The sequence below is a fragment of the Accipiter gentilis genome, chromosome 33 (genome assembly GCF_929443795.1).
Source record: "Accipiter gentilis chromosome 33, bAccGen1.1, whole genome shotgun sequence".
Classification (NCBI taxonomy): domain Eukaryota; kingdom Metazoa; phylum Chordata; class Aves; order Accipitriformes; family Accipitridae; genus Astur; species Astur gentilis.
The window spans coordinates 18,721,004-18,737,620 of NC_064912.1; the positions used below are offsets into that span (position 1 = coordinate 18,721,004).

At 46.2% G+C, this 16,617-nt stretch overlaps 1 protein-coding gene across 4 annotated transcripts in view; it reads left to right on the forward strand.

Moving 5' to 3' along the window:
• The window catches only part of LMF1 (lipase maturation factor 1), a 204,697-nt gene that overhangs the window by 160,914 nt on the left and 27,166 nt on the right, over positions 1 to 16,617 (forward strand). For all 4 annotated transcript variants that reach the window (XM_049791579.1, XM_049791578.1, XM_049791577.1 and 1 more), the window contains one exon: positions 15,099 to 15,276. In XM_049791579.1, coding sequence (XP_049647536.1) covers positions 15,099 to 15,276 — 178 coding nt within the window. The remainder of the gene's footprint in view (positions 1 to 15,098; positions 15,277 to 16,617) is intronic.

A 16,617-nucleotide genomic window follows, 5' to 3' on the forward strand; every position in this document is an offset into this window, starting at 1 on the left:
GATTTTGAAATACGCCCAGCCTTGGCTTTCAGTGACACTGAGTAGCCAACCCAAGTTAAATATTTTACTGCAGATGTTGCTAAGAGCTTAGAGTTACTGAAATTATGTACTTTAATGAGGCAAAGAAAGTAGCTGCAGAAAGATATAAATCAGAGAAGCCACCAGTGTTTTCCACCATAGTGTCAAGCTGATCAGATGTGACATCCCCTTTACTTTTTCCTTGCATTTTCCTTATGCCTGCGGATGTGGTCGTGTCCTTTCCTTTTAACTTTAAAAGGAAAAGATGAGTTTGAATCTGTGTAGGGATTGAAATGCCAGCGAATTTGGGGAGCGCAGTCCCGATCCAGCTTTTGCAGCTGGCTGCTATGTCTCCACAATTGGTCGAACCAAAACCTTGGATTTGAATTGTTTTGAAAGAGATTCGTAACACAGATCCCGTTTCCCTGTGCCAGGCCTGTCTGAGATTTGAGGTACTTAGCCTGCCCATCTAAATTGATTCCAAAGAACATTGTTTTCCCCACACTCTGTCTTTTATACCAGTTTAATCCAAATTTTACCAAGACCTGGACAGATACTAGGCAAAAAGTTTGCTATCAGAATAGATTTTTTCTGATGTGTTCTCCTTCTCTAATGGGGTTTGCTCTTATTTTGGCAATTGTTAGATATGTCTAAATATTGTAGAAAAAGTGAATTTCAAAGGAGCCTGCAATGACTGTATGTGGAAAGGGAATTGAAGTATTTTCGCCAGAAGTATTTTAGCATTCCTTCAATCAAGGAATATAAACAGTTCCATGTGACTTCAGACTGATCCAGGATTTGAGAGAGCAGGGTTTAATTCACATCATTTCTTGCAGAGGGAATTTTGAACCCACACGTCTCTCAGTGAAGAATGTCCTAATTAGTAGAGAAAAGGATATTCTGGAAAAAGGGCTTTAACTTTCTAGTCTTAATACTGTTCTACTTTATTATTGATAATTCAATAATCATCTAGCATTTATTACAGTGGAGTTCTGTGCTTTGCCATGTAATTGGTGAGTGAGTTATTGATTTATGCCTGTTGACAGCCTATTCCAGATTGCAATTAAAACAGGATAGACCTCAAACAAGGATTCTTGCTACTAGGGTGAAAAATGCTTTTGCTGAATACTTCTTTTCCTGTATGTTAATATCGGGAGATAATGCTTGCTCTGAAGCAGAAATGGCAAATGAAACGGCGTCTGTGGTTTGACCAGCTCATGAGTCAAACCACTGGTTTGTCCTTGCAACGTCTGGGTCCTGTTGAAGCTGGTGGGAAAGGCCTCGTGGGGCTGTACGCTGGTCTCAGTCCTCTGAAACCTGCCGTGCCTCAAACCCGTGTACCTTTTGGGAAGGACCAAGGTGCTAGGGACGCCTGCTGAGGCGTTCTTGATCCCTGCTACTGTGGAAAGCCGAAGGGCCATAATTTTGCCACTCGAGTAAGTGACCTACTTTTGGTTTTTTGCACACGACTGAATTCAAAACACCACCATGTGGCAGTGACATCCCATGGTCCCATATTCCATATTCCTTAGAAGTATGGACCTAAGGTCCTTTCATTCGAGGGGACGTATAATCTGTCAACATATAGGCAGTATTTCCTCTGCTGAGGGCTTCCCACATCCTCGCATCTTCTTAATTCATCCATCTGACATTCCCTCCTTGTTTCCTATCCACTAGAAGACGAGCCATGTGCTCCACGGCTCACCAAAGGCATCTCCAGGGTGACTCGCAGGCTGCAGAGAAGACGTTCGGCGGGCTCTTAGAATCATAGAATCATTTAGGTTGGAAAAGACCTTTAAGAAACTTGAGTCCAACCGTCAACCCAACGCCACCATGCCCACTAAACCACCTCCTTACCGAACCTCGCGTTACAAACGACCACCACCCGGGGTGGTTTTGCCGGGATGACCCACCAGCCAGAGGTCCAGCCACGACCACCTCTCAGCAGCCACCCGGTTTCCCGCGGGGACGGTCCCTGCCGCGGGTGCGCGTCATCCCGGCTGCTCCCGAGGCACCGCAGCCCACGGCACCGCAGGTATTTGTCTGCGTTCGCTTCCAGAAGCGCATCCAGCCAACAGCAGAAGCAGCCCGTGTAACTGTTTAGGTTTTTGACAGTTTTATAACCTTAAATTTGCACCTTATGGAAAACTATGACAGTTAATGATTAATTGCCATGTTGGAATTTTTCTTATGATGTCTTAATATCTGAGTATGGAGCAGACCTCAGCAGAGAGGAAAAATAAAAACCTGTAGCAAAATGCTCCCAGAACAACTTGACTAGGCAAATATTGCCCAGTCCAGCTAGTGCTGTCCAAAAGACATGGTTATATTTAGGATTATTTTTTTAAAGCTGTAATACTATTTACTAGGTGTCTAGCTCAAATTGGAAACCGCCTTGAAAGGAAGCTGTGAAACCATTTTTCACGGGTGCGTTCTTCAATCACTTTTCAGTAAAAATGTTGGGTTTGATATTACAGACCAGCTGCTGGTTGTTAACCAAAACAGGCAAGAGCTCGTCATTAAACACCGCTGCTGTTGCCCTCTGAGAAGACCTTAATGCTGTGCTAACAAGAAGAAAAAATAATTCTATCATTTTTTTACAGTCAGATAACTGCTTTCAGCTTCTTTGCCGTTGATCTGCCTTATCTTGTATCTGACCGTCCCCACTGGTGACAGACCTGGCTTCGTAGCTGCTCCACGTTGACGTGCAAGTCGCCCAGCACATGCGTCTCGCCGCGACCGTAGGGGTTGGGATCTGGCGGCCTGCTGCGGTTTGGGGCTGTGCACGGGGACAGAGCGGGTGCTTGAGGAGTCCGTAGCCTGATCCTGTTGCTCTCACTACAAGAAAATATCAGACACAGGATGGCGATTGCACTTGTGAGTCACCTCTGCAAGCTCAGATCTGATGGTGTCCCGCAAACCAGAACGGTGGTCTTCATCCTGGATGGGAACAGCATTCCTGGGGAAGGTGCTTAGAGCTGGGTCTGGCCCATGTAATATTTTGATAAATCCACAAATTATGATTGGAAAAAATCCTTTCCAACCTGCTCTCCCCGTGGAGGAGGCAGATGGAGGGCAGAGCATGACGTCCCTCCGGAGCACGTGGCATGGGGCTCTTTCCAACATAACCCGTCTTGAGATACCACTGAAGCAGAGCACTTCTGCTGGACTTGAACTCTACATTTGCTATAAAAGTATTTTTAATGAGCAGGACGGAGCTGGTTAGTGAAACACTTGGACCGTTAATAGATGTAGAAATTTTTTAATGTGCTGTTTGACTTTATTGATGAAATGAGCTAATCGGAACGAGTGCTGCTCTCGCGCCGAGTGAAGAAACCCAGGCACGCTTGGGGGGAACAATACTCTGGTTTTCCACAGGGCTCTTGTCCCGTGGATGGATCCTAAAGCGTTTTGCAAACGGCACGTCTGGAGCTCTGTGCCGGCGGTGGGACGTCACCGCTCCTCAGCTGTGTGCCGCAGGGAGCGGCTGCCAGGGCTGCGGGGTCCCGCCGGGATGCCGGGAAGGGCCGCGGGGCCCTTGGTTGTAACAACCTGACTTGGAGTTTGGGTTGAGGTCTTCTGCATCCTACTTCTCCCGGCTTCGTAGAAAATTCCATGGTCTCTTTTATGACCATGAGTAATCAGGAACTTGGTTTTACATCCTGTTTCAAAGTCCACACAAGGCCCCATAATTACATGCTAATACGGTTTTCTCGGGACTGAATCGGGGCCAGATCCTGATGTCATGCTGGTACAAACCAACAAGTTAGTTCACTCCGGTAGCTCTGCCTCTTCCTGCTCCACCTCCTCCTGACGGCGACAGTAGTTTTGATGGTGACCTGCCAAGTCTTCTGCTGCTGGTTAGTGTTTTGAGTCGGTGCCTCCTGGGGGTTACCTGCCTGCAGGGCTGGTTTGGGTTAGCAGCTAGAATTGTTTCTGAGTTATCCCTGTATGAGCTCAAAAGCTGAAGGTCTGTAGAGAGGGTCTCCCTCGCTCTTTTGCCACCCTCTTTTCATGTGCTGACATGTTCTCCATGGAGAAACTCTCTGTCCCAAAACTGGAGGACTTGGTCTTACCTGGACTTGCCTTCCTCACCTTAAACAGCATCCTCATCTAGGAGGTCTGCCACTGAAATCAACTTTTTGGAGCAAATTGGAGTAAAATCAGGAAGAAATTATCTGAACTTGGTCCTCTAATGTAGGATGCTGCTGAAAAGCTCGTTGAGATTTGCTGGTCCATGGAAATGCTCTTTGGCCTTTCGTAAAAAAATAAATAAGGTGTTGAAAGGTTTTTGCCATTAAGTGTCTTCGTGACAGCTTCCCCCTTTAGGAAGTAACTTCACCATCAGGGATGGAAAGATGTTGACAATTCAGAGCAGAGTAGTAAAAAATGCCTTCCTTCTGTAAAATTATTCTTTCATTTTATATTGGTTCAACACTTACATAAACAGTCCTTCGGCAGTTATTTAGCCTGTAATATATTAATGTGGAACACTGTAGCCTCTAGCAAGAGTCAACGGATCAAGCAACACCAAGAGGTATTTTACATAACAAAGCTGCAGAGCAGAATAAATGTGTCAAAGTCAGTAATTCGGAGACATATCTCGGCTCCGCAGGAGCAGGACGGGAGGAGTCCGGTTGTGTTTCAGACCCAAAGCGAGCAACCGATCCTAAATTCACCCACAATACTTTGGTAATCGAGTTAGACGTATAAAATTTCCTAGAACGGGAACACTCACTGCAACGTCTTGGGCTACATGATAAAGGAAGGTAAGTTTAACCCTTCTGGTACTGGACTTGCCTCTCTCATCCCAGTATCCCAACCCCAGTCCTGGGTGGTTCAGAAGGGGCAGCCCGCACCGAGCCGCCGTCCGCCCGTACTTCTCCTGACCGCTCGTCGCTGGAGGTCAGGTGGAGTGCTGAAGCGTGAGATTTGGGTTTTTACAAATATATATATATAACCATAATCAGTCCACTTTCACTCTCTTGCTTCTCTTTAAAATTTTTTCCATTGAAAATCTGGAAATTGTGCTTATCCATAGAAATGCTCCGCAGTCAAATCCCATAATCTGTGGGAACTACAGTAGGTGGTTCATATAGCTACAAATTAAAAATGAGTAGGGAGTGAGACATTTATATTGCTTCACATTTAGATCAAGAACAAATGTCGGGTATATAACAGGAATGGAAAGGGTTTGGTTCCCTATTGCTTTAGCACAGTTCTGTTTGTAACTTTAGACCTGGTGCTCAGACCTGGGGACTGCAAAAGCCTTACAGTGCTATTTGTAACATGTCAAAAACTGACCCAGTTCAAGGACAAATTTTAGTTAAGATTGCTGCATAATTGCTTTTGGGCGTCTATAGTTATTTAATTCCTCAATATTTCTATCCTACATTTGTAAGTTCAGGGGAGTCTGTGACTATACAAGTATTTATAAATATTTTAAATACTGACCTCTGCTTTTCAGGGATAAATATGGGTCTTTTTTAACACAGTTGTTCAAGTCCCTAGCTGTAGCTGCTTAGGCAAACAAAACTGTATCTAGCATGTGAATTATAAATGCTTTGAATTCTAGCTAATTCCTCTGGCTCTAAATGAATCATTTGCATATCTTTGGTCATGTCCAAGTGACGTCCGGCTAACTGGAGGTTCACAGCCCAAGGGCATCTCAAGGTTTATTATTTTCTTATTTCTGTATTAAGTGTGGTAATAGTATGTGGGTTCTCTCCTATCATCTTGTGGGAAGGAAATACTCAGCCTTCGCCTATGAAATCATGTTTTGGATACCAAATTTGGGCTATTTCCTGACTCCACGATATTCCCAGTGAGCTGGATAGGTGCTTCCACCCTTTTTGGAAGCTCAGGGCTGAGGTCTCTGAGGAGCGTCCGGGTGTCCTGCGATCAGGTGTTCCCACAGAGAAAGGAGTTCGCTTTCTCTCATGGGCTGTGTTTTGTAATGTGAATTAAGCTGAGATCACCTAATTGACTGCGCATCCAAAAGTAAACCGAAGTCAAGCCACATTCTTCTTTCTCATCTTACCGGCAAAACTGACTTTGCTTCTTTTTCTCCTGGTACATCCAATAGCTTTCTGAATGCCTGTGGGATTCACAAAACCATTTTATCTGCTGTCTAAAACAGAGCAAGTGGACAGAGGTAATTATTTTCCTATGTATTTTTCTGCACTAAATAGCTCTGCAAAGCAGAGATTAAATCCTCATGCAAATGTTGAATCAAGAAGTTAACAAGAGATTAAATTAATAATAGGGGAAAATTAAATGTTCTTGCTGTTGTCATTTAATGGGAATTTTTTGCCCGTGCCTACAATAACTTTTGGGAAAAACTACATATATAAGTATTTTTCAAACTGAAACCAGATGGGGGAATGATAGCCTGTTTTTCTTTGTGGGAGGCTATGTTTTCATGGTACGCAAGTAACTGGAGGCACATTAAAATCGAATTTGGCTTTTGAGGCTTGTCCTTCCTATCTCTTACAGGAAGGACCAACTTTCGATGTTATGAGTTTCAGCTTGTCCTAAGAGTAAGAGATTCTTTGGCGGCGGGGCCGCAGGTTTCAGGAGAGCAGAGTTAACAACTTAACCAAAACCAAAGCGATGTATGCCTGTTCGGAGAGCGCTGGTATTTTCTTTTTAAAGATCCATCCCAGGCACAGATGGCACAGAGGCTGTGGGTGTTGAAGTGTCCCCAACACAGCCGGTAGCGCTTGTGCTTTCAATTCCAGTGACACCAGTATGCCACCATCTGCCTTTCACCCAGCCCGGCTACTGGGTGCCCAGAGGAAAACCAGAAAGAGAGCAAGCCGGCAGAGGAGCGAGGAGCGATGCTGGGGGACTGGGCAAACAGCTTGAGGTAGGCGATGGCAAATCTCCCTTTCCCTTGGTGTCATCCGTACCGGGATTTGTCCCCCTCTGCTCAAAGCCATGGCCTGGTTGGGTCATTTCCAAACTCCCACTTCTTGCCACCGCTTTCCCTGGTAGCGCCGGAGAGCACGGCACATGCGTTCTTGGGTGCTGACCTGGGCTCCTCCTCACATCTGCTCCTTCATAAGGATCCATTCAGTCCATCTTAAAAGACTGATTTCCTCTTTCCATGGTGACATGCAAGGTCTGTTGAGGAGCGGTCTTAAGTTCTGGTCATCCAGCAGCATGTCCATCAGGAGGAGGGGGTCTTTGCTGTCGCAGGCAGCAGAGCTGATCACCTGTGGCTCTGGGGATCTGCAGTGAGAAGATCCATGTGGGACCCTGGTACTGCAGTTTTGACAGTGCACAGATGAGCTGGGCTTTTCTTTTCTCCAGCTTTCACTAGCACAGAGTGAGTAAGCGCTTGTTGTATTTTGTGTGCAAGGAAGGCGGTTTACTTTTGGTTTTTTCTACATCCTATTTTTTTTAGTTGATAAATGTGGTCCGTGTTTTATCTTGAAATGATTAGTGCCTTTTTTGTAACAGTCATCACTAAAAAGTCACATCTCATGTGGCTGTTGGTATAATTAATACCAGTAACAAAGCAGGATGACCTCAGCCACAAGCAGGGGAGAGCTGCAGAGTACTTAGCTAAGTTAGATCTTTTCAAATCATCTGAGCCTAAGGAAATCTATCCTAGGGCTGTTAAAGAGCTGGTTGTTGAAATCCTGTCAGTGTTAGTGATTATCTTTGAGAATTCGTAGAACATAGGTGAAGTAATGAAAGAACGGAGAAGAGCTAATAAAGTACCTGTCGTCTAAAGAGAGAAAAAAGGAAGAGCCAGGACACTGCAGAGCCATTACTGGAAAACTACTGGGAAACAATGATGAAAGAGGCCATTTCTAAATACCTCCAAAAGACAAGGGGGATAACTACAGCCGTCGTGGTTTTGCCAAGTGCAGACCATGTAAATGCAGTCTTCTTTCCTTCATTGACAAAACAGGGCGCATGAATAGAGGATAAACAATATATGCTTTTACTGAGGCTTTTGAAGCTGTTTCACATAAAATATCATAAACAACCCAGGAAAATGGGGTCTTAAGTAGGAAATACTGTCTGGCGGACAAAACGGGTTGGAAAGTCTATTCAGCAGTTATCAATGGCTCACTGTCAGAGGGAAGGATTTATCAAGGGGGCTTCCCCAGGGTCTATCTAGGGATATTCAGGGGTTTCATTAACGATATCTAATACTAGTAGACCATGCTCAGATAGAGGGTATTGGCGCAGATGATAAGTATTCTGAATAATCTTGGCAATGCGATTGAGTCGGTAGGGCTGCACTGTTGCAGAAAGAGCAAACGTCCTACTGGAATATATAAGTTCTTCGTGCTGTGAGTATATAAATCCTTCCTGCTCTCTGCCGCTGGTAAGGCTAGAGCTAAAAGCTGTGGCTCTGTTTTGGGCATTAGATATGTTCCAACTGGAGAAAATCCAGAGGACGGTGAGAATAAGCAGAGATGTAAAGACTGGATTCACAAGGCACAGTTGAACCAACTGGGATAATTTAATCCAAAGGAGAACATTACTGGGAGGGAAGAGTCAGTGGGCAAAGGACAGTTTTCACCTATATGAAAGGCTATTGCAGATAGAAGAGAACAGTCTTTGATGGCTGTGAGCAGAGAAGGAGTCATGGGATTAAGAATGGTATTGGGAATGGTATTAGGAATAATTTAAAGATAGTGAAACAGGTAGCCCAGGAAGGCCAGGGACCTGGCTCCATCACCCAGCAAGGCTTCTGGGAAGAGTTTAGACAAACACACAAAGGTGCACGTAGAGACGACTCTACCCTGGGGCAGCAGGAAAGCCTGGACGGCTTCCTGAGGTCTCTTCCAGCCCCCTGCTCCTGTGTGTTTCTCTTTAAATAAATTATAGTTCTTCCGGGCACCCCAATTCTGGCTCTTCTGTGCCAATGGCTCAATATCAGAAAGCTCGAGCGCTGCGTGGTGACCACGTCCCCCTGCTCGGATGGAGCCTGCAAGCTCCAGCCAGCCCTCGACCGCGTTTAAGAGTTTACAGCCCGTTGTTGTTCCTTCTGGACAAATATAGTCTGCTACACAGCATATGAGCTTCTCCTACCTACTGTATGTTTATAACAATCTGTGATTGAAAAAAATAAAAACCAGCCAAACAAAGAAGCCTAACCTGTAAAAAAGTTATGGGTGTAGGTGCCCATTTTCTGACAGAGAGGTTTGGTAACAGTGCAGGGGACAGAAATGTAAGGAATAATTGTTTTTGGGCCTAGAACCAGGAAAACTACTTTTCCAAATTAATCCAGTGAGAGCCATGAATCCACAGTATTTCATATCACACTTCATAAAACTCCAGTCATAATCCATAAAACTGACATTATTAGATTAAAAACCTCAGTTCCTCCTATAAGGAGCTCGCTCATTAGACATGCTGTAGTTTTATAACCTTAAAGTTCCTACCCAATTACCATGATTAATACTGTGCTTTAATAAAAAATTTTTAAAAATCACCACAGGGGTTGATACCATCTGTTTGTTATAATTGTGCGTTTAAATATTGTCCAGCAAGAGAAAGACACTCAGTAAACACAAATCGAGACCAAGGTGGGGAGGGCACAGCCCATCCACCGCAGCAGAGCTCCAGAGGGTGGAGAGAAGAAGATACGGTTGAGTTGCGATTGTGGTCCGAGCGCCGAAAGGCCAAGCCTGGCATGGTGCAAAGGCCAAAATTACCGAGAGATGTGTGCAACGAGCTCTTCTTCTTCCTGCAGCCGACGGGGAAGGAGCAGTGATGCTCCCCGTGCTCTGCCACGCCGGCAGCGACGGCTCCTGGAGGGGTTTGGTGTCCTCTCCTCCAAACGTGGGCGCGGAGGAGGTCCAGCACCCGTGCACCTGCTTTGCACGTGGGTGAAATAAGACCTTGGGAAGTTTTGTGGCTTACCCCAAATCACCAGCGCCAGCGTCGGGCCCCAGCTTCAGTTCCCAGGGCAGGAGGTGAGAGCACGGTGATGACGGTGGTGTCCCTGCCCATGGCGGGAGGGTTGGAACTAGGTGATCTTTAAGGTCCCTTCCAACCCAAACCGTTCTGGGATTCCATGATCTCTGCCCTCACCACCCTTAGAAATTCGTGTTAAATTAAACTTCCCACCAGCTACCAGCGCGACTCCGCTTTGCCGGAGCAGGACACGCAGGCTTAGGAGGTTTCATGCAGAAAAGGAAGGCTTTAGGTAAACGTGCGCTGCCTGCCAAGGCAAATACTAGTTTGAATCGCAAAGGATCCACCAACCCCGGGGGATGCTGCACTCGCAGGATCAGTGCTGCAGAAGACACCGGTTGCTCAGCTGACAAAGCTTCGCCCTTAATGCTGGCCGGGCACGTCAATCAAATAACATATACCTCGTGCAAAAACGGCCGCAAAACCGTTTGCTAGGACAGCCACCCCTCGGCACGTTTGAAAAATCATCTGTTTTCCTGTTAATCGACTTTGAAGCGGGAGTTCCTTTGAGGTTTATTTTTGCAAAGCTGAGGGGCTCACGGTGCTCAGCCCCCCTCGGGGAGGGTACAACATTAACCCGTGTTTGAATCCGCTGCCGGTACCCGGGCAGCAGTCGCAGCCGCTGGCGCGAGCGTCGCGACTCGGTCAGAATAACTGAAGTTAAAAATGTGTCAGGTTCGTGATTCCACCCACAGACCAGAAAACGCCAAACTTGTATTATTTTTGAATCCCCTGATTTTTAAGGGCTGGTGGAAATAAGATATCTTGCTTCTGACTTCCAAGCAATAAAGAGAGGTGAATCACTACTAAAAAAAAAAACTCCCATGGACCACCCAGTCGCTCCGTACAAAGCTGTAAAACGAGCCTCGGCAGAAGTGGCAAAGTGCAGAACTATTTTCTTAATATTACTGCAATTGCACGAGGCAAATCACATCAGAAAAGGATCAGAGTTTCCTAACAAAGTAGCTAAGTGAGAAGTGTGTTAATGAGTACAGGCTGATTAATATGCATTCAACTAAATCACATTCGGGTCAAAGGGGGAGCACCAAACCTCAAGTGTAATATGTTATGTTCAAGGACCTAACATGTGTATGTAATTCAGATTTAAATACTTTTCCCCCTCATAATTCTGGATAATTATCCAACTCAGGATAAATAAGTAACTATTTTTTTAACTAAATAATAGTTAGGACTTTTGTTACTTACTGTAATTGGTCAGATCTCTTATTTTTTTAAGATTATGTGACTGTTACTGAAGAGTCCTGCTGGGGTTTTGAAAATTGTAACTTGCAAATCACGGTGTTTAAAAAAATGGTGCCAATCATATAAAATATGAAATGATGTGTTTTTAACATTTATTTGTTGTTGTTTTTAATGACAAAACATACATCTTTTGAACAGAACACTGGCTGAAAGTCCTCTGACCGAAATTGTGCATGTGTTATTGGTGTTTGCGTTGTGGAATAGTATTTTGGGAGACCACCTCTTATTTTCAAGCGGGAGAGTAAGCACCACAGTGAGCCTGTTTCAGGGAAGGAGAGGGCACGCTGGGTGGGGGCACTCCGGGATAAACCATGGGGAAACTCCAGGGACCAGTGTTTGGGCACGCAGGTATTTTGGGGGGGACTTGTAATTAAGACATTGGATTTGTAATTGGGAGATTCGGGTCCTATTTCAGGTTCTGCTGCAAGACTCCTTATGTGATCCTGAGTGAGGTTCTTTAAGGTGATATCCCCAGAGAGCGTTGCTGAAATAAGAATTAGGTGCCAAAATTCTTCCGCTCTCTGCCTGTAGCACAGCTGTAATACATCCTAATTTTGATCTAACTTTGTCCGGTATGTTTAGATTTAGGTTTTTTTCAGGACAGGAACTGTCCTCTTCCCATCTGTTTTGGCAATTCCAAGCTAAATGGGTCCACGTTGCAATTGGAGCCTCCTCATGTTATGTGAGTATAACAAAATCCTAATAACAACCCCCCAGGTAATGCCCAAAAGCCCTTGAAAACAAATCAAGCGTGCTGCTTGTGAAGCAAGGTTGTGGGCTCATTTCTTTGCACCCACCCGTACGGTTGGCACTGCCGTGGAGACCTTACTCTTGAGCAAGAGGTCAGAGACCTCCGAGTGAGGTCAAGAGACACCTCTCTAAAATCCAAGGGCAGCATGAAGAAATATGTAAAAAATATATCGCAGCATTCTCAGACATCCCAGGATTTAGGCAAAGACTTGCTGTTGTGTGGTCTGTCTTGTGCTGTAGAAGTTTTACCACGATAGTGGCTACGTGATGCGTTGCACCGTGGGGTTGATATCTGCCAGTACCTGTCTGAGCTTTCATCATCCTGGCCAAGGAGGAGAACCTGCAAGGTTCAGCAAGTTTTCCTCTTTGCTCGGCATGTAGCTTTTTGGCGTTCGTTGTGGGGGTTTTGTGTACATTGGAGAAGGCAGACCCAAAGGTGTGCTTTGCTGTGGGAGTGGGAAGTTTGTGATGGTCTCCAGCTCCCGAGGAGTTTTCTTGCGTTTGACTTGAGTTCCTTCTTTAAGGCAGCTGGGTTTCCTCCCGAGACCCGCTGTCCTGGGGTGCAGCACGGGCTGGAGGAGCAGCGGAGAACTTCAGCTCTGCCTCTTGGGTCTGTGGTCAGCCCTTCAGCTTCTGCATCTCCTCAGGGCTTCCGAAAGCTTCGTTGCTTCTTCGCTGAGAGGAGGAGACCGGCGGCAGGGCTGAGGTTAACTGGGCAGGAGCGTGGTCCACGCTGCAGCTCCTCTGCCTGCGGCGGGATGTTGGGGGTGTTTGTGGGTTCACGCGTTTGGTCTTGCACTGTCTTGAAAGTCTTCCTTGACCACATGTGCTAAAATTGTGAGTAAACAGTTCACGGGAGGATAAAGTTCAGCTGTGTGAATGGAGAAGTGTTCTTTAAATAAAATAATAGTGGTGCCAATCAAGGTTACAGCTTTCAACCCAGCTGGAAGGTGAGGAAGTTCTCATTAGCTGGTCTGAAGGCTGAAAAATAAACGACTTTGTTACATCAGGGCATTATTTTTCGACGTGTAATACATTAAGTCAGCTTTATAACCTTCATTTTTTATGGATAAGATGGTGAGACTACTTTCTTTTCTTTCCTTTTTTTCCACTTCTTTTGTTTTAACGTGTCTGAGGAACAGCTAGTTAATTAGGGCTAAATCCTAAGTAATGTGACTAATGGGACAAGAATCCAAATCGGCCTCAAAACTCAAATAGTCCCGAACAGACATCAGCTGCTTTTTTCTTCTTGTCTTTGTGTGCATGGATTCCCATATATTGTTTTATGCCAACACGCTAAATCGCTCCTAACGCGTTCCTTTGTGACCGTTGCGATGGCTGGACAGCCCCGGGGAAACCCAGATGTGTCTTCATGTCTTCACGGCCACCGCCTTGGGCTTGGCTTCATTTGACACGTCATTTTGCTGGCACTGGAGCGAGTTCGCAGCGTCCGTTCTGCATCTGCTGCAAGTCTCGGCGTCAGCAAGGTTGAGCTGGCAGCGATCCCTTCTCGGATGAAACATGGAGCAATTAAATGCTTCAGACGCTTTTGGTTAAAAATCACATTGCGTATGAAAGCAAAGCAATAGATTTTTGAGTCTGACAGTTCTCAGCATCCGTGGTGGTGTCAGTGCAGCTCGGGCTCCTGCCTTCCAAAGGTTAACGGGCAGATGGGATGAAATTGGGCTGCGTGACACGCGGGATGACGCACCGTGGGTTAGGAGCAGAGACGTCTGTGCGATGCTGGGAACTGCGTATTTGGAAATTGCTTATGTGTAGGGGTTGTGTCCACAGGTTGGCAAGCACTAGCGTGACACCCCGGTGGCAAAGGTAAATGTGGCGTTAAAACACAGCGGGAGGGGTAAGTCTGGTTGAGCGTGAGAAATGTTAGCATCGCTGTACGAGTTCGTGGTGGGACCCATCTGATATCCTCCGTACGGTCCTTGTCAGCACCCAGAAAGATTGATTGAACCTTGCGCGGGTTGAGGGCATGGCTGCTGGGATAAGCAGGCAGGGAATTCCTCTGGGAGAGGAGGCCAGAGCAGTTTGGCATGCTTTAAAGTATAAAAGCAGAGAAGGGATGTAACTGTACAAAGAAAACGGGCATCTGTGAACAGGTAAAACACTGGCTTAGAAAAAAATGAGTAAGTATAGACTGGGCTTGAATAAATTTAGGCTAGAAAAACAGAAGTTAAAAACAATGCTTGCGAGAAGCAGAAATTGCTCTGTGCAGTCGGGTTTATATGAAGCTCTAGTGAAAGAGAGCTTTTCTCTAATGAAAGCTCTATCCTCCTGGTGGAGGATTTGCATTTACCTTGAGCAGGGGTTTACCTGCACCTTCCCCCTGGCTGACGTGAACATGGCGAGGAAGTGCCATCTTACAGCTGCAAAATGAAGCCACGTGCTGTGAAGATGTGATTTATGACGAAGGCTAAACAGGCAGTGCCCAAAGACGACCGCCTGATGCTCGGTAGGGCTTGCTGGGGAATGGCAAGAAGGTTCCTCACGGTTTTCAAGTCATTGTAAGCGTAAGACAAAAAAATAATGTGTGCCTACAAAAAGCCTTTCCCAATGTGTACAGATATTTATGGAGACTCCTCCAAAGGCTCACAGATTTTTCCACTTTCTCTGCCTTACACATGCAAGACATTCTCCTAAACGGCCAATAAAAGCTAAAATTAAAAAAAAAAAAAAAAAGCCTCTTAAAAACTGCACACTTCTATATTTAATGCTGCTCTTTAATTAGAAGTTCCAATATTTCCTCCTGAAGGGTTTCAGGAACGTTGCTGTCACAGATACATCGGCATAAGCAGGAAGCAGACGATTCCCCTGGGGCCAAACCGCTGCGCCGTCACCAGGAACGCTATGGAAATCGAGTCACACTATACCCTGGCTGATCTTTCTCCTGCTGAAAGCAAGGGCAGAGCTCGCATTGCAAGCCAGTGGGGTACATTTGGGCCGTAGCCTGGGCAGGGAGGGAAAGGTTTGCCATCACTGTTGCAGTCGTGGAAAATCAGCAAAGTACGTGCTAGGGTGTTAAAATCTATCCGGCGTTTCCTTCCCCACGCTTTTCTGTTGTCATTTAAGCAGATGCAACACCTACTGCTGCTTTCTTTCCCGTTTAGGTGCTTCTGATCATAAGTGGCAACCTGAGTTTCCTCAACTGGCTAACCATCGTGCCCAGCATCGCCTGCTTCGACGACAGCAGCCTGGGGTTCCTCTTCAGCTCCAGGCGAGGAGGGGTGAAGGAGCGGGTGGCAGAGATGCAGCTCAAAGAGGCGGCCGGCGAGCAGCTTCCCCTGGGTGAGTTATTCCCAGAGGGATAAAAACTGGCACAGAGGTGCATTTGGTGTGCTCGTCTCAAAAGCTGTCGTCTCCTCCTGGAGCAAACCTGGGTGGGCAGGGAGATGGCTCTCTGCCCCTGCCTGGTCTCCTCTGGGGGTTGGAGGGTGCCTGGACCTGGTGCCGCGGATGGGGAGCATGAAGGCGGTGGCTGGTTCCTGAGGGTCTGCGGGGACATTGCTGCTAAAGGGCACGTCCTCCGCGCAGCGCCGGCGTCCGCAGCGAGTCTGAGACCTCTGCTCCTGAGAGTCAGTCCTTCCCCTTCTCCCCCTGGCGAGCGTCAGACTCCAAGCCGAAAGAAGCAACGTGGAGTTGCACGATTTATCCTGTGATTTTTTTTTTTTTAACCTTTTTTTTTTTTCTTTCATTTTGACTATTTAAAGTCAAGAACAAAAGACCTAGCGGGTTGAGGTGAGGCTTTTGTGGTAGAAGTTGGGTGCAGAAGTAGCTCTCACGTTTGCTCTCCTCTCTCCCCCGTGGCACCGTGGCCCTGTGACCCATCTGCCCTCCTGCCCTTTGCACCCATGGGTGCTAGCGCTGCACAAGCACCCTGCTTCCCTGGTTAAGTAACTGGACATGAGGTTGGTCTTCTAGAAAAAACCACTGTGGGTCCAACAACTCTTTTGCTAACTGGGAAAGAGACGTGGCTGCTGGGAAGGTGGCCGTTCCCCCATCAATGTCCTGCTTGGAAAAGGCGAGAGGAGCAGCTGCTTGTGGGCACTGCCACGGCCGGGAGCGAGGTCCTCGAAGCAGGGAGGAGGGGAATTCACGTTCGTAGCCTGGATATGGAAAAAGCAAATACAAGGGGGTTTGTAACTGAACAAAGGGGATCGATGTGGCTGACGTTTCCTTCTGAAGGGAGTTTTCAAGCAGCCCTGTTCCAGAAGATCGCCTGCACAAGCAACACTGGGATATTTTTCATGGGGCTGCATAACAGATGTAGAGTTGTGTTTGTAGCATTTTTATAAACCACATATAAGCAACAAATTGCCTATAATATCAACAACAATCACAGATGCTCATTTTTAAATATACTAAACATCTGTCAGAAGAATGAAAAATGTCAACAAGATACAGCATCTGTCTGGAGTCCTTTCTCATCTACTAAGAAACACAGCTTATTAACCAGAAGCATTAGTTTCAGCAAGGCTAAGGCAGTTTCATTAAACTTTCTGTGTCTCCTATCTTACATATTTTGCTGGAAGAAATCTTCCAACAGCTTTTCCCCTCTGGTAGCTTTGCTTTAGAGGCTGTGAGAGCCTAGAGCTTTCCTACTAACTGCATTTTTGCATCCAGTCCCAA